We start from the raw sequence: 17669 nt of genomic DNA, 5'->3' as shown, positions 1-17669 counted from the left end.
TAAAATAGGAAAGGACTGGGGATTTAGCTCAATGCTACAGAGTTCTTGCGTAGCATGCACATGAGGCCCTGGGTTCAATTCCCAGCACCTCCTGAAATAAATAAATATAAATATACGGTGGGGGTGAGCACAAAGTGCAAGGACTGGTACAACCACGTCCCCATCTGATTGACAGTCAAGGAGCAGAATGAACAATACCAGATAAAGCAAGAACTTGCATAGAAGAGAGCAGAGACACATTTGTGTCCCTCTGTGAGGCAAGACTGGGCACAGTAGGAAGGGGTTCGTTGTTTGGCCAGGGCCTCGTGGCTGACAGGCATGTTTCCTGTTGGGTTTTTAGATCACTATGATCCTGACTATGAATTCCTCCAGCAAGACCTCTCCAACGCAGACCAGATACCTCAGCACGTGGCCTGCAACCTTAGCCCGCTGCCGGAGTCCTTGGGGGAGACTGGGTCTCCGTTTCCCAGCAATCCTTTCCAGCTGCCTCTTGGAAGCTGTCCCCAGTCTGAGGGACCCTCTGCCCTGGGGCGGCAGACAGACACACCACCTGCTTTGCCTGAGAAGAAGCGTCGGAGCGCAGCTTCCCAGGCCTCGGACAGTGCTGGCTGCAGGGCATCCTATGAGCGGCACCCCTCGCAGTACGACAACATCCCCGAGGACGACCTACAGAACCCGGCCCCAGCTCTCCCCTACACGCCCTTCGCTGCTGTCCTCCCCTTTCAGCAAGGAGGCTCCTCAGCCCCCATCGAGTTTGTGGGTGATTTTACTGCTCCTGAGTCAGCGGGGGATCCAGAGCAGCCACCTCCTCTACCAGAGAAGAAAAACAAACACAGTAAGCCTCTGTCGAGCTCCATCAGGAAGTGCACTGTGTAAGCTAGAGCAGAGTGGGTTGGGTTCAGGTAGTTCAGGCATTAGTCTGAAGTGAAGCCAGGGGCCTGGGTGTTTCATGAAAGGGTGGCCACATCAGGGAGCCCTGTGCTCTCATCACTGACGGTTGTTCTCAAAGCTCCGTAAGTTGACCTCTCCGTAAGTGGTCTCTGTAAAGTCTCACGCTGGTCCCTTCCTGAGTGCTTGTCCTCTTCAGGTAGAGGCAGTTGACCTTTTGGCCTGAAGACACAAGTGTCGGGGCACGCAGGACAGGTTGCAGCAATATCTGTGTAAAGTGAGGTGGATATTTGAACAGAACCCTCCTGGTGCCCACGGGGTGGTTTTCTAAGGACCCCCGTTTAGCAAAACACCGGGTGCACCCTGGGTACACACTGTCCTATCTGCAGATGCAGGACCGCATGCTGATAGAATGACCTGAGGTGGCCTTGTGAACCAGATGTTTTAATAGAAATTACCAGCATTGGGGTGGATCTAAAACATTGAATACTTGTGTTTGGATATTTTCCAACTGAAGATTTGCCATAGAATTACTAAGCAGCGTTCTGGAAGCTCCGTTTCCTCCCAGCTCCCTAACTGTTGCACATCGCAGTCACCAGTCCCTCTGCCTCCCACTTCCCTGGCACTGTTCCCTGATTTTCCCTGGCAGACCAGCTGTCACCATTTTGATACATGTGGCCACAATGGTCCCAGGATTCCCTGGCCTGGGTGGAAGCATGCCACAGAACCCTACAAACTAGAAATAGGGTCTCCATTCCAGAGTGCAGACCAGAGCACCCCTCCTCTAAGAAAGGAGGAGGGGCTTGGTTAAAGTAGCAGGGCTGCCTTGAGCCAGCTGGACCTTGAGAGGAGGCCACTGTGAAGGTGTGGCTTCCCCACTCCTCCCAGCGGAGGGAGAGCCAGCTCTGTGGGGCTAGTGATGTCATTCCCATCTGTCCTGGAAGCCTGCTCGTTAGAGACCAGGGTACTGGTGAGGGGTACACAGCAGCTATGCCAGGAATGTCCCCTGGGCGTCTCCCTCAGCACAGGGAAGCCTTTAAGGAAGCCTTGGCCTCTCCTTCCACCCACCCTACCTGTAGCAGCATCCCCTTATGGACCCACCCCTTCCTTTCCTGAGAGTCCCTGGGACTCAGATATAGGGCAGGACTGCATCCCTGCAAATTCCACCAGACAGACGGTGCTGCCTGGCCAGGAAGCTAGAAGCCTTCCTCTCCCAGCTCTGAGAACAAGTGTGGGTGGCGGTTCCTGGGCCAAATCTGTAGAGAAGGAAGGGGAAGAAGGGTGGCCATGGTTCCTGTCAAGCGGTCTCAAGAGACTGAAAGTATCTTTCCCTGGGGCCAGGCACTGTGTGAGGAGCTCTCCACTGTGACTGGAGCACTTCACCTACAAATCTTCAGAAACCACGGGGCCAAGGTGTGGTGTCCTGAGCTAAATGTCACAGCTTGGCTCTCAAGTCCTGGCCACCTGAGAAGGCAGGTGTCATTAGCTTAGTCCTGGAGATGAGGGAGCTGGCACAGTGTGAGGGGTGATGGCTCTTGGATGGCAGCACACTCCAAACCCTCCAAGCCAAGGAGGTCATCCAGCCCTCCTCCTTCAACACCCCTCCAGTTTTCAGTAGTGACCTTATATAGTCTTTTCTGTGCTCTCCAAAAGAGTCCCAAACTTGAGGTACCCCAAGGCTTAGTCTTGGTCCAGAATCTGCTCTATTCCCCTGAGAGGACCCTTGGAGACTTCCAGCCTGTGACGCTGTAAAAAAAGCATCTCACAAAATTGCTTTGAAAAGGTGGGCACGGTGGCACACACCTGTAATCCCAGCAGCTCGAGAGGCTGAGGCAGGAAGATCTCAAGTCAAAGCCAGCCTCAGCAAAAGTGGGGCACTAAGCAACTCAGTGAGACCCTGTCTCTAAATAAAATACAAAGTAGGGCTGGGGATGTGACTCCGTGGTTGAGTGCCCCTGAGTTCAATCCCTGGTACCAAAAAAAAAAAAAATTGCTTTTGGGGGAAGAGATCAGCACCATTCCTCACATTGAACTACTGCCAGACCAAACTCATACGTGTTCAGTCAGGTGTCACAGTGTGTCCTCGTCCTGGAGTGCTCTGACATCTTGAAGGACCCTGGCCCCCTTGCCAAGGGCAGCTTCTTGGGTCCCTGGTGCCAGGGGAGCTTCCTGATTGCTGTCTGACATCTGAAGTCCCTACAGCCCCAGGGCCTAGCAGTGCCAGCCACTGAGCCTTCCCAACCGGGCCAGTGTGAACAGCCTCCAATCAGTTGCTGTTGCTTTGGAAAGGGACTGAGCTCCTTGTTTCAGGGGTCTAGAACACCACTGCCATTCCTGGCAGGAACAGGGGCAGGTCTCTACCAGGACCACATCGTCTGGAGTTCTATAGACCTGAAGGACCACAGCTTGCCAGAACACCAGGCAGAGGTGGTTGCTTGGTCCTTCCAGGGAGCAGATGGTAGGGTGCAGGTCGCCTTCCTGGGCTGGCATCTTCTGTGGAACTTGGTGTCAGTGGTGCAGCAGTGGTGCAGCAGTTGCACTGTGGCATGGGGCGCCAGGAGCTGTACCCCGCATGGCCAGGTCCGCCAGGAGCTGTACCCCGCATGGCTGTTGGAGCTAACAAGAAGGGCTTGCTTATTCTTGCAAGTGAGGAAGGACCTCCACCCCTTCCTCAGCAGGGCTCCAGAGGGAAGGACCATAACCCCGCTGAGAATGCCTCTGCCTTCCTGGATTTCCTGTGACCCCTGCTCGGGTTGTTTGGAAACGCAGTGTCCCGCACCATGGAGCCATCCTGGCCACCTTCCCTTGGCATCTGAACCTCAGCTTTGCCAGGCAAGGGCTATGGCACTGTAATGTGGTTTGAGGGGAAGGCGCTGGCTTAAGAGATAGCTGAGATCTACCCACACACTGACTTAGGTCCCATCTTCTGAACCCAGGTTCCCTTTTCTTCCCAGCTCTTATCATCTTAGTTCCCTCTGTAAGTAAATTCATTGGTACCTTTTCTAACCAGGTGTCAAGAGGCCAAGAGTGTTTTCTTCCTAACATGGGAACTATCCCAGAACCCATGAGCCCCGCTGCCTAGAGAAAGGAGGACAGTACAGGATTCCAGGACACAGGTGTTTGGGGTGCCGGCCTTGACCTCAATTCTGCCGTGGGCAGTGTCAGGGCAGCACTAAGTCTGTGTTTGATGGAGATTAGAAGCTGGGCTTCTGCTCCATGCAGCCCTCACCACTGTGCGAGGTCACCAGGCAGCTATGTGCTCCAGCCCACTTCCAGAGCCCTCTGGTCCTCTAGGCAGTGGGGCAGATCACTGACCCCAAAATCGGGAATGAAGCACACACTGATGCCCCACGGGTGCTTAGGGTGCCACACCTGCTTCATGGAGAGGAGCCTGTGGGGCAAGGACAAGGTCACTGAGACCTGACAGCTGAGCTCCTTGCTCTTCGGCTTCTCACCTCCCCAGCTGGGCCAGGCCATGCTGTGTAGGCAAGGGATGCTGGACAGGCTGCTCCACATCAGGCTACCAGGACAGCAGGGGCGGGGGCTTCCACCAGGGCTAGAGGGGAAGAGGTCTGTTTTCAAACTTAAGCACCTTTTTCCCTCAGTGTCCATCCTTCCGTCAGGGGTGGCTTAGCCTTTCATCTTGAAGGGCAGAACTGAGTTTAGTAGCTGGCATTTTTTGCACGCCCTGTGGGTGCTTTACCACACATACCCCAGGGCTTGGGGCTCGTCTGATTCAGCAGGTTCCCAAGGACACTTTCTGAGGGCATGTTTCCCATTCCTCATTCTATGAGTGTTTATAGGCACACTAGGGACAGCACAAGCCAGACATGGTCCCTGCCTTTGAGCTTCAACCCTTTAGGGGAAGGCAATAAATCCTGCTGCGTGTGCGTGTGTGTGTGTGTGTGTGTGTGTAACTTAGGGCTTTGCACACGCTAGGCAGGTGCTCTGCCACTGAGCTACATTCCCAGCCCTTTATATTTTTGAGACAGGACCTCACTAAGTTGGTGGGGCTGGCCTGGAACTTATGATCCTCCTGCCTCAGCTCCCCAGGTTGCTGAGATTGCAGGTGTGGCCACCACCCCTCTTGCACCACGATCCTTCCCCAGAAGAGCTTGTGGTCCAGAGTCGTTTTCTCAAGGGATCAGTCGTGCCCCCTGCCCCACCCAGAAACACCAAGAGTGTAACCCTCCAGTAGTTCCCCCTGTGTTCAGAATAAAGCCTGCTGCCCGCTGCCCTGTCCTGTTCACAGTGCTAGGTGGCCTCAAAACTGGGCCAGGCCCTCTTCACTGTCCCCTGCCTGCTATTCTTTGCCTGCCCACCCTCTTCCCAGCCTTGAAGGTCCTCTGTTGTCACATGGTTCGTCCACTGCACTTCACTCTTCTCTATAGGACCAGTTTCCCCATGACTATATGTCTGTCAGCTGCCTGGAGAAGAAGATGTGCCCCACAAATGGAGGATGTGTCTTCCTGGCCCTGGTACAGTCCCAGTGCCTGTGCAGGTGCCCAGTGTGTCCAGTAGGCACATAGTAAATAAACTTTGTGAAGGTGGGAAGGCCACAGGCAGCTCACTGCAAACCACAAGAAGAGCCAAGGAGAACATGCCCAGGCAGCAGGGCACTGGGCAAGGGGAAGGCTAGTGGGGAGGGGGCTACTTGTAGGAGCCCCCAAGCATTTAGCCACAGGTAGAATTTTTGGAGCAACTGGAAACGTGTGCAAACCCCAAGGTGGCAGCTGGAACCCAGCCCAAGGGCCAGGGAGGGCACAGGCTGGGACTGAGCTCCCTGTGAGTTGCAGCTGGAGAGCCCCACGGAGGCAGAGCCCATAGAAGCATCCCCTGCTAAGTGTTGCTGGAAAGCCCCGAGGGCTCTTCAGGAAGGGAGTGAGGCAGCCGGGCACCTTCCCTTAATCATTGTTTTTAGACAGTTCACAACACCGAGTGGGAAGGGAGGGACTTCCCACCTCCCCATCCTGCCCCCACACAACACACACCCCACGACCAGCCCTTCTGGAGCAGGACCTTTGGTTCCAGTGGATGAGCCTCGCTGAGGCACCGTAGTTACCTGAACCTCAGAGTGCAGGGTGCTGCTCTCTGGGTCAGACGTGGGGAGTTTGTGGTGTCAGTGGTATCACTGTCCCAAGAATTTCCTGTGCTCTGCCTGCCCTCCCTCCCGATGTGCTTTCCGTGGAAGGCACCTGGCTGCCATAGGAAGAGCAGGTGGGAGGGGCCCCTGGGTGGCCTGGGAGAGAGCATGCGAGGGCCTCCCCTGTCTCGCAGTGCTGGCCTACATGCAGTTGCTGGAGGACTACTCAGAGCCGCAGCCCTCCATGTTCTACCAGACGCCACAGAACGAGCACATTTACCAGCAGAAGAACAAGCTACTCATGGAAGTGTACGGTTTCAACGACTCCTTCAGTGGCGGGGATTCTCTGCAGGAACTGGCCCCACCGCCCGCCCTGCCCCCCAAACAGCGGCAGCTGGTAAGTGGCCTCTCCCCACCCTGCATCCTTGGCACTACCGTGAGTGGCAGCTTCAGATACCAACACTGGGCCTCCCAGAGCTATAGCCACCTTCCTGGGGGTAATTCAACCCCCATTTTGTCCGTGACAGGGCCTGGGCTTGGGTGTTGAAGTGCTGTTCCTTCTCTTCCCCGCAAGATGCTCCCCGGCGGCCTGTCTCACATCCTTCCATCTCCCCACCCTAGGCGTAGTGGGCCTTTCTTTTCCAGAGCAGCCCGTGCAGCTGGGATGGGCTTGTACACATAATGTTTGCTTTCTCTGCTGACGGTCTCTTGTATTTTTTCTTTCTTCTTTGGCTCCCACATAGACCTCCCAGAAAGGAGGGACTCAATTAAAGCACAGGGCATGGTCTGTGTACGGCCATCTGTGGACTTTGTTTCCATAATGGGCCTAGCTGTATGGAGTGACTTGCATCCCAGCCCTTGGCCGGGAATGGCCCCATGAGAACAAGCTCCATTGAAGCAGGATGGCCTTAGACAGAGCTGCTCTGTGCTGCAGACACGGCCCCTGTCCTCCTAAAACACCTCCGTGTCAAGGATCTCGCAGAGGGAGTGAAGCGTGAGTCATGCAGAAGGCAGAGTGTCCCGCTGGAGGCCACTGCCACAGTCCGAGAGCTCGCTCAGCGTCAGCCCAGCAGGCCAGCCACGTACCCCAGGGCTCCAGCCTTCTTTTTACTACCAGGTGACAAACCTGGTGGGACTTGAGAGTCCAAGACTCAGGTCCAGCCACACTCTGCAGAGGGATGTCCTGACCTTTTCAGACCCTGACCTTGGCTTGTGCTGTTCTGCTCATATGCTGGCCAGCTGTAACCTATCCGTTGTGAGGACATGGTGCTGCCCCCTTTTCAGGGAGGCAGCTGCCAGCTGGGAACAAACAACCTTGGTTACTCCTGGTGGCCACCTGGTGCTTGATCTGGTTCCCGGAGTCCTGAGCCATCCTACCTATGGTGGGCACTGGCTGGCTGAGCAGGCTGTTGTCTCATCCCGAGAACCATGGACAGCACAGGCAGAGCAGCCCTGCCTGCTAGAGGAGGGGCTGAGCTTGGGCTCGGGGACCTGGATTCCAGTCCTGCCACGCCAAGCTGTGTGCTGTGCTGTGTTCAGGTCTCCATTCTTCCTCTGCCCTGCCCTGCCCAGCCCACACCACTGACACATTAAAGATATGTCCCATGTTCCCTCAACTGTCCTTGGGCATCTTCTCCCTGCTAAGGAGCCCAAGGCAGATCCCTGATGGGCCTCTGGGATCAGAAGCCACTCCAAGGGAGCATCCTGCCTGCTGCACCAGGCTGGCAGCGTGGGAGCAAAGTTAGCCCCAGGAGAGGCCTTAGGAGAGGTTAGGACACCTTATTGAACACCTCCCTCCCCAGACAGGCCCAGGAGCGGGCATGTGGCTCCACATGGTCCTCACCACAGCCCCTGGCATCCCTGTTGTAAGTAAACAGGCTGAGGACCAGAGAGACTTCTCCAAGACCACAGCTAGTCAGAGATCAGAGCCCATTGACAGAAGCTCAGGCTCACCACATGACAAGCCGTGCTGGCTGGTGGTCACACCCTGTCCCTAATGTACACGGGGAGGCGTTAGGCACATCTTACAGACAACAACAGCAGTAATTACTTATGGCCTTGCATGTTGGTAGACTTGGCTCCATCTCATCAAGTCCTCCCCACACCCCATGCAGGAAGTGCCAGAGCATACCCCATTTTATAGATGGAAAACCTGAGGCACTGAGGTCTTTCAGGAATGTCGAAGGCCAGCAGGTGGTCAGTGGCAGGGTCTAGGTTCAAACCCAGGCAGCCTGACCCTACCTGAGCTCTGCTCCCTAGGAGGAGCTCAGAGCCCAGTGTCAACCACAGCTGTGGCTCCAGCCCACCTGTCCCCTGGCTGCAGTCCGCCTGAGAGTTTGCCTAGTAGATATGTCATAAGGAAGTAAAGGGGTCTCTTCTTCAATCTTGGCAGAGCTTCTGGTCCCTGAGCTGGGCCAGCAGGATTAGGGAGCAGCCTCCTCAGCCTTTGCCGTCGCGTGCTGACCGTTCTCTGCTCTCTCCCTTCTCCCTGCCTTTTCTCGCCCCTCTGCCCAGCAGGCCTCCTATGCTGCTTCTTCCTTCTCCTCTGTCTCCTACTGTGTGCAGCAAACTAAAGTGGCCTTCACCCCCGAGGACGGCAGTGCCACTCAGGGCCTCAGTGTGTCCGTGTCTAACTCCTTTCTCAGCCGGCACGGCAGCTTGCCTGTGCCCTCGGTGAGTCACTCCCCGCTGCTCTGCACTTGGAAACTGCGCACCTTCCATTCTTCTGCAGCCTGTGCCTCACGGACACAGGTGCTACCGCCCACCACTTCCTTCTGCAGAGCCCTGCACATAGGTGGGAAAGGGCGTGAGCACTGGTTCTCTGGGGCCTCGAGGATGGACGGCTGCTGGGTGGGCAGGAGTGGGGAATCACGCACAGCCCTGTTGGCAGCGTCAGCACTCTAGCATGGAGGACAGAGCCATCTGGGCCTTTTTCTCTGCTCTCCCACTGGGCCTGATGTCAGTCCTCCAAGTGTTCAGGAATGTTTAAAAGGGAATGTTCTTCATTCCTCACGTGGGAAGAAAGGCCAAGGAAAGAGCAGCAGCACAGGTAGGTGAGAGTGAGGTGAGGCTGTGTTCGGGAGCGTTTGCTCTGTGGCTTAGCAAACCACATTTGTCATTGCATAGGACACAGGCTAGTGGGACGGCTGGGCTGATCTGGCGACACTTGCTAACATCTCTGAGACCTCAGCTGGGACAGTTGGCTGGTGTTTCTGTCACATCTGTCAGGCTGGCCTGGGCTTGTTCTCATGGCACCTGGCAGGGTTCCAAGGAAACAGCGGAACTGTACAAGGCAACCTGAGGCCTGAGCCCAGGACTGCGCAGCATCACTTCAGTCACAGGTGCTCAGTGAGATCACAGGGCTGCCCAGATCCAGGGAGGAGGAAGGAGACCCACCTCCTGGGGGAGGTGCAGGCTCTGGCCCAGGCCAGCACAGGGAGGGTTGCAGCCATTTCTATATAGTTCACTACCGACACTACAGAGCACAGCTTCTCCCAGAGCCTGCCTCTGCCCAAGAACCAAACTAGCTATGCATTCCTGCTGATCTTACCCCAGTCCACCCTCTGTAAATGGTGAGTTTGGACTGAGTAACTTGAGAAACTTGCCCAAGCCCAGTTTTCTCTGGTGTCTGTCTGTGCCCAGGACAGCAATCTAGCACCCAATTCCAGGTTAGCACTCCCTGACCTTGGAGTGGACCTTCTGTGGCGTGCTGGGCACTCTGCAGAGCCCTCAGCAGCCTAGGTGTGCTGGAAAGCTAAGCACTGCCCTCTCCATCCCACCCCGGCAGCCACTTGGACACCTGGACTCCTCAGGAGGCACCTCCAGCAAGCTGCCATGACTCTTGCACAAAACTTGGCTGATAGACAACCCAGCTCTTGACTGTTTCCTTCCCATGATGTTGGCAGAAAGTGTGGGTTATCCTAAGAGATTCTCCGGAGCCCCTCTGAGCACCTAGTGGTTGGAGAACTGTGGCTGAACTGGAATGTTAACATTCGAGGGCATTTTAGCTAAGCTTGGTTATGCATGTGTCTTGGTTTTCATCCATGGGACACAGGGCATCTTAAGGCAGCTTGCATCTCTCGTACTGCCTCTCAGCACCAGCTCCAGGAGGGAGCCCGAGGAGGCCGAGCTAATCGGGTGCTTCATTTCATTAAAAGGAAAGTCTTTCGAGAACCATTGGTAGTGGCCTGTTTGGAGCATCTGTCGTCTAACCTGCTGAACCCGAGAAGTGATTCTGTTTTAGGGCACCTTACTCATCCTTGTCTCTGATTAGACGTCAGCATGAGCCCAGGCATGAGGTTTTGCCTCACAGTTAGAGCAGCCCTTGGTCCCTGTTCAGCCCATGTTCCTGGGCCTGTGTCGGTCCAGCATAGAATTCAGGGGGGCACCCTGGGAATGCAACAGTTGTCCAACCTGGAGGGACCTGTCACGGTTCTTGGTGCAGTGACCTGTACCTTCTACTAAAACATTCATTCTAACCTTGAAACCCTCTTGCCAGGGGAACTTGTAGCGCAGTAAACCTACATTGGATGATGTGCTGAAGGAGTGTTCCTGTTCACTCTTCCCCAGGACCCCGAGAGGGGTTTAGCCAGCACACCGGGATGTCCCCAAAAATTTCAAGAGGGGTGAAAACAGATGGTCCCATGCCCAAGAGGAGCTTGCAGTCCTGCAGGCTGAACAGACAGACTTGGGTTCTGGCAAAGTGTAAACAGTGGTGTGGGACTCACAGAGGGGGCAGATCAGGGTGACAGCACCTCATGGGGTGGGGCTGGAACTACAACTTGAAGGACACTTGGTTTCAGGGAGTTGAAGGGCAGGGAAGTCAGCCAATTGTGTCCAAGCCAAGAGCCTGCCTCAAGGGTGGAGGGTCATCCCTAGTGCAAGCTCCCAGGGATTGAGGTTGTAGGAGAGAGGTCAGAGGGGCTGGGGCAGTTCCAGCCTCCCGCCCTCCACTGGGAAGAGCCAGTTGCCCACCTCGGGTGCCACCTACTTACTGAGCTTGCTGCATGGCCCATGAGCTCAGGCCAGTCTTTCATGTGACCTAGGCCTACAGGTCGGGCCCGAGGCAGGCTGTAGTTCTTGCAGCACCCCGTCTTCCCCTCCGCCTCAGCCCCACCCACAAGTGCCCTCAGTCAGTGGAGTGTCAGCTCCTGGCTCACAGATGCCCTTTCTTTTCTGATAAGGGCCATAGTCCTTGGAGGTCTGAGCAGCAGCACAGACCGAATCTAAATCTTCTGCATGTCCTCATGCAGGAGCACTAAAACTAACCGACAGGAGAAAGGCATTAGGGAGGGTGACAGAGGCAGTCAAGGAAGGTGGAGAGAAGCAGGCAAGGTCTCCTGGGGCCCAGGGGCTGGAGAAGCTGCCCCTCCCAGAGGCAGCACTGCTGCTGAGCCTTCTGCCCTCTCCCTGTCGCAGATTCTCCCTCCAGGGCTGTCTGGGCTCTTGCCTTCTGAGCTGCCTGCCATTTCCACCTCACCCATTCCCTCCACATCCTGTTTCCCAGCCGTCTCCTCTACCTGCCCTTTCCCTATTCTGAACTCTGGTTGTGCAAATCTTGGAAGTTTAGGGCTTGGTCCATGTTCTTGTCTCCCTTGACCAGGATATCATTGAGTCTCAGGGACCACAGGGTGGCCAGTGCTCTCCAGGCCTTGCAGTATTCCTGCATCTCTTGCTGTCCTCTTGTGCCTCCTCCCTTTGCTAGCAGAAAGTGATGGGTGTTCCAGCAGTCTGCCATGTTTCTTTTCCATCTTGACTGCCAGATGGGTCCTCATGAGTAAAACTGCCCCCCATCCCCGTTTCAAGAGGGTATTTGATATCCCAAAATAACTGTTATTTGTTTTAAAAGAATCTTTGGGATGAGAAAGTGAAAGGTGTGTCATGTGAGGACCTCAGGTTTTTATAGGGCCTGGGTAGCAGCTGGTACCTGTCTAGGTACAGCAGTCACCTTCCTGAGATGGGGGAGCCAGGTGTTTGTACTGCAGCACACATACACTCTCAAAAGGCTGAGCCTCTGCCCTGGCTGTCCCCTCACTGTGAGGCAGCCTTTCCAGCCAAGCTGGCTCCTGACACTCCTCCAGTGCATCCATGTCTCTTGCTCACTTGCTGTACCCGCCCCCCCCCAATCTCCTGGCCATGACCATCCCTGAGAATTCACTTAGCAACCATCATAAAGATCATGGGAATACCAACTGGTCTAAGCCAAACAGGAAGTGGGGAGATGAAGATGGAACAGGAGACAGACTGAAAAGGGACATTGAGGGCCTTGTTTCTCTACCATGTTCTGACACTTCACCGAGGGTAGCTAAGGCTCTAAGTAGACTTCTGTGCATAAGTAAGTGAGAGCTCCTGTCATGCTGCTGAACTCCAATGTGTGTAAAAGTAGTCCCATTAGATGGCTAGACTGCATTTGGATCCTATTTTAATCTGAACTAAGCTTCCTCTAGAGTTGATGCTCTCAGAACATACAGAGCACCCTCAAGTGCCCTGAGGTTTGCAGGAGGATGACTGTCAAGGGCCCTGGGGCAGGATGCATCTCTCAAGGGAGCTCTGTGACATTGCAGGGACATGTCACTTCTGCATTTGCCACTTTACTACCCAAAACCCTCCCAAGCATGACATTTTTGTTGTCACATCCTAAACCACTAAGGCGTTTGTTCCAACAGGAAGAGGGTGTCTTTTGGGCCTGACATGCTAATGCCACCTTTCTCAGTAAGGCTAGTGCAGACATCATTCCCACAAAAAAGCATCCCCAAGTGCCCTCCTTGCTGGGTGCAAGATAAGCAGCCTGTGAGAGACCTTGGGCCCTGGAGCTTGCGACATCTGCCTCACGGTTTGCCGTTTGACTTTGGAAGCTCATCCTCTGTCATTACATAAAATGTGATCATTTTATAAAGAAGGGTATTGCCTTTGGGCCCAAGGTGGACCCACATGATGACTTTTGTAATCTGCTGGTTGGGACCAGGAATGAGAGAAGGAAGTGGCAGAGCTGTTCCCTCCAGGTTGCCACATGGTGTAAGGAGTGTCTCTCCTAGGAATGATCACATGCCATCTCCATAAGAACACATCAGACCAGTGTCTCCCCAGGCAACTCTGCAGAGCACTGCGCACTGACTCCCTTTGAGAACAAATCATGCCACTGGCAAGCCCTGTTGAAGGGAGTATGCTCTGAGCCAGGGACAGTGCTGACAGTGGTGCCTGGCAATTCACAGGGAGAGCCCATGGCACACTGGAAAGTAGCTTCTCCTGGGTGTGTTTTCTCACAAACAAGGGATTAAAATTGTAAGCCTGAAAAGCAGCTGTCCAGTAGCTCTTCTGTTTTGTGCATCCAAAGGCACTGATGTCCTGAGCCTTGGTGAGCTACAGCTCACTAAGCAGCACCCAGTCTCTGGCAGCTTCTCTTCCCTAGCGCTCACCTGTACAGGGAGTCCATTCAGTGGCAAAGCACTTTCCCTACTGCTGGTAGAGCTGAAGCTCTGCAAGGCTGGGCGCTCAAGTACCTGCAAAGCAGCATTTAGCCAAGGTCCCTGGGCCTCTGCTCCAGCCCTACCTCCCAGGTACAGGCTGCCTTCCCTAACACCTGGGGTTTCCTGAACATCTGGAATTAAATGGAGTGGCTGTTGCATTGAGGACTCAGGAACTTTCACTTGGAGATAAATTTTCCTGCCTTGCTTTTTTTGCCAAGGCAACCACGGCCCATCCCTGTCCTTTTTCATGCTAGGACTAAAGTGCAGAGGAAACTGATGCCTACCAGCTTCAGTTGGCTCCACCTTCACACACTGCTCACAGTGAACATCGAAGGCTGTCCCTCAGCCTCTACCTTCTTTTTCACTTAACAACTTAGGAGCACTCCCAGGTTTGTGTTCTCAGAAGAGCTGGCTCTGCCTCCACCTTTCCGGTCTGCCCTGGAATACTGGCCCAGACCCACTCTGCACCCCTGGATCACTGCCTTTCCCGCACTCGGCAGCACACAGCACTCAGGATCCAAGCAGTCAACGGGCTGTATCCTGCAGAGGTAGGGGGTTGAGGCAAGGTCTGGTCATGTGCCCAGAATGAACCTCTGAATGTGGTACAGGCCAGCCCAGCACCACCTCTTGCTAGCTGTGAGTTATTAGGTGTGTGGTCTCAATTTATTCATTGTAAGGATCACAGTAGCAGTTCCCACATGTTAAATGAGAAGATCCATATAAAACTCTTGGCTTCTCATCTGCCCAGCAGGATGTATTCAGTGAGGGTAACAGTCCTTGTCCTCAGTGGTCCTTGCTAGTTCTGTTTTCTTGGTGCTGGGGAATGAACCCAGCAGTATGCTGCCAAAGAGCTACATCTCCATCCCTTTTTTATTTTTTGTTTTGAGATGGCCTTACTAAGTTGCTGAGGCTGGCTTTGAACTCGTGATCCTCCTGACTGACTCACTGCAAAATACAGGCCTGCGCCACCGTGCCCAGACTTGCTGTCATTTTGACTGACTACATCCCTATCCTACCTGCTTACTTACCTTAGCACCCCCAGATCTCCTGCAGAAGTTTGTAGGGGCCAGACAGGAGCACCTTGTATTCTAGAATCTACAGCCCAAATGGTGTCACTTTGGCTATAAATAAAAATTCCTGCAGCACAGAGAGCAGCAGCTTGTCAAAAGTACAGCCAGGCACCAACCAAAAATAGCCTCCAGGCTGGGGCTGAGTGGCGTGGTACAAAGTGGCCGTCCCTACCCTCCCTGCCCTGGGAATGAGCACAGTCTCAAAGGGACTGGAAGTATTTCTCTAGGGAAATGATAGAAACCCGGGCTTGTTGAAAATGGTGTGACTCTGAGCCCCAGCATGCTTCGTGGCATCTACAGAACTGTGAAGAAACCAGGATGCACTTCATGATGATTCAAAAGCCTTCCCTGGCACCTCCCGCCTGCCAAGGTGCAGTATCGTTCAGGCCTGGCTCTTGTCCAGCACGAACACATAGCTGGAATGCCAGAATACAAGCTGGGGAGAGAGGGCATCCAGGCCCCTTTGTCCTAGAGATGCCAACTCTCCACTCTTCTCCTTCCTCCCTGGTGACATCCCTGAGCCTCCTTCCCTCTGTTCCTGGTCTCTGAGCCCAGGCAAGTGGCAAAGCTTTTTCCTTACCTTGCACACTCACAGCTGAGGCACTGCTGCTGGTCAGCCATGGCCTTGGCATGTTAATAATAGAATCAATTTCTAAGTGTTTGTTCATCTAGCAAATATGTGTCAGGCTGCTCTGTAGTGCTCACCCTGTGATTTATAGTAGCTCCTATGCTGGTATTTGGAGGGCAGGACAGGACATTCCTTTATTGAATGGCCACAGACTGAAGTGCTGTCATTTTCATCCCCATTTTAAAGATGAACTTAAATCCCTTGCCCAAGGTCACAGATGGGAAGGTGATAAGGGGTCAAGCCATGCCTAGGTGACTTGAGGACTGGCATCCAGCTGTTCCCTGTACCTCTCCCAGAAGTCCATGTGGAAGTCTACCCTGAACTTGCCATATCAAATCTTGTCGCACACACCCGGTAATCCACTTGGAAGCCGCTTCCTGAGTGTGAGGTCTTTGAGGCTGCACGAAAGCCATTTGTGTCTGTGAGCCAGGGCTGTTTCTTCAGAGCACTTCCTGTCTGGGTGCTTGGTGTGAGGCCCGTGGGTGTGAGGGTAGGGCATTACTGAGAGCTGCCCTGGACTCCAGGAAGAGTCTGCCTGGGGGTAACTCTTAAACCAGGTGGCAGCAAGTAGGTGGATCTGCTGACTGGAGGCCACACCAGTCTCTGGAGAGGGAGCAGCCAACAGAACTGAGAACCCAGCTCTGCAGGGGACAAAGCCACGGCCTGAGTGTCCTTCAGGGTCCCCGCAGAGCAGCCTCTCACACTGTACACCCCAGCCAGAGAAACACAGGAAAACCCAGAGTCCCCAGGCCTATGGAGCCACCCACAAGCTGCTGGAGGGTTCAGGGGAGTGTGGCACTGCTGTGGCTCAGAGCGAGAGTCAACAGCCTGGGTGAGAAGCTGGGCCTCTGCTCCCTGTTTCTCTAGGTGGGTGCATGTGGATGGAGCTTCACTGGCCACAGGAGTCGGGGTGTCTGACGTTGATTGGTCAGAACTTGCACAGCACTTCCACTAATTTGCTTAACCATGGCCAAGGGCTAGCCTTGAGTTGGTGAATTAGATAGGGAAGTGAAATGTGTGGGTCCCTAGGGCAGGCGTCCCAGGTCCAACACAAACCAAGAGCCTTGGAGCTCATAGGGCAAGAGGGTCATGGCCTCCCTGAGGGTGAGGACAGGAAGAGCTTTGAGCTCTGATGAGCATGACCGGGTGGGCTGCCACACGGTGGATAGAGGATGGACCTGTGCCTCGCGTTGCTGCAGCTGAAGGGGAGCTTGGCACAGCCACTGAGGGACATAAGAGTTTCGACCTCCTGTTAGTCTACACCTTTGTCTCTTCTTCTTTTCCCTGATTCCCATGGTTTGTTTTTGTTTAGGGGGATTTTGTTTGTTTCTTTTTGTACTGGGGATTGAGCCCAGGGGCATTTTACCCCCATCCTTTTTATTTATTTGTTTATTTTGGTATTGGGAATTGAATTCAGAGGCACTTTACCACTGAGTTTCATCCTCAACCATTTTTATTTGTTTTGACTTTGAGACAGGGTCTCTCTGATTGCTGAGGCTGACCTTGAACTTGTGATCCTCCTGTCTTGGATTGCAGGCAAGGCCAGCGTGTGCAGCACGCACAGATTTCCATGGGTTCCGAAAGTCCCGGGCCACAGCAAGTGCAGAGGGGCAATATACACCTTCGTGTTGGCGTGTGTGGTGGGCGAAAACTTAAGGCACCGTCCCTTCCATCACTGCTCTCCTAGTCCCTATGGGGGTCAGCACGCATTGGCAGGTCTCTGCTGGGCATGTCAACATCATCAGGTTCTCAGCTTGGTGGCTAGATCCCGGCCTTGGGGAGTGCTCATTAGACCTGAAGCTGGGGACACGTGGAGGTGCTCCTCAGTCTGCTGTCTGGCTCTTCTGTCTGATGAGAGTTGGGGTGGCGTGGGAAGTGCTGTGAGATTGCTGCGTTTGCCTAAAAACAAGGCAGTGGAAGAAAAGGGGAAGACGAGGCTGCCTAGGAAGGGAAGTGAGGGCATCGACATTTTGGCCTCCTCGGCAGCAGGCTTCTAGCCACTCAAGGCTTACTCACACCCTTCCATTCTAGCAGGGCTTTAGGTGGATGACAATGTTTAAAAGGTTGCAGAATTTGTCTTTTAAGGGATAAACCAAAGGGATTTGTCTGAAAGATTCACCATGGATACATAGAGTGCAGCATGGAATTCAGCCCCCCAGTTCCTGGAAGCACTCAAAGGTGTTGGGCTGGGTTGTATAGCTTTAATTTTCTGCCGCAGAGGAATGCGTGGCCATCTGCATGCTGAGTGGGATTTGCTGTCCTTGAGGGAAGGAGGGGGGGTGGCCTGCTGCTCGGACACAGAGGACCATTCTGGTCAGTCCTCAGCCCCGAGGGCCCTCTCTGGGGAGCAGTGAGGGGTGCGGGGCCTCAGAGCTGGAGGACGCAGGAGTTGGCCTGGCGCGCTGGCCCTGGTAGGTGGAGTTGGTGAGAACACCTGCCGCCGTGCAGCCAGCTAATCTAATGACTTCTTCTCTTGTCTGTCTTCTCCTTCCCGTATTCTCGTTTTTGTGTTTGTTTTCTGCTTTGATTCTGTA

The 17669-nt window shown here is 54.3% G+C and overlaps 1 protein-coding gene across 6 annotated transcripts in view; it reads left to right on the top strand.

The window, feature by feature from the left end:
- Rapgef1 (Rap guanine nucleotide exchange factor 1) overlaps positions 1–17669 on the top strand; it is a 123846-nt gene that overhangs the window by 85715 nt on the left and 20462 nt on the right. For all 6 annotated transcript variants that reach the window (XM_034636100.2, XM_027942616.2, XM_071601091.1 and 3 more), the window contains 2 exons: positions 341–835; positions 6166–6368. In XM_034636100.2, coding sequence (XP_034491991.2) covers positions 341–835; positions 6166–6368 — 698 coding nt within the window. The remainder of the gene's footprint in view (positions 1–340; positions 836–6165; positions 6369–17669) is intronic.

Source organism: Marmota flaviventris, chromosome 13 (genome assembly GCF_047511675.1).
Source record: "Marmota flaviventris isolate mMarFla1 chromosome 13, mMarFla1.hap1, whole genome shotgun sequence".
Lineage (NCBI taxonomy): Eukaryota > Metazoa > Chordata > Mammalia > Rodentia > Sciuridae > Marmota > Marmota flaviventris.
Note: the sequence above shows the minus strand (reverse complement) of the source record. Positions and strands in the feature narration are given on the sequence as shown.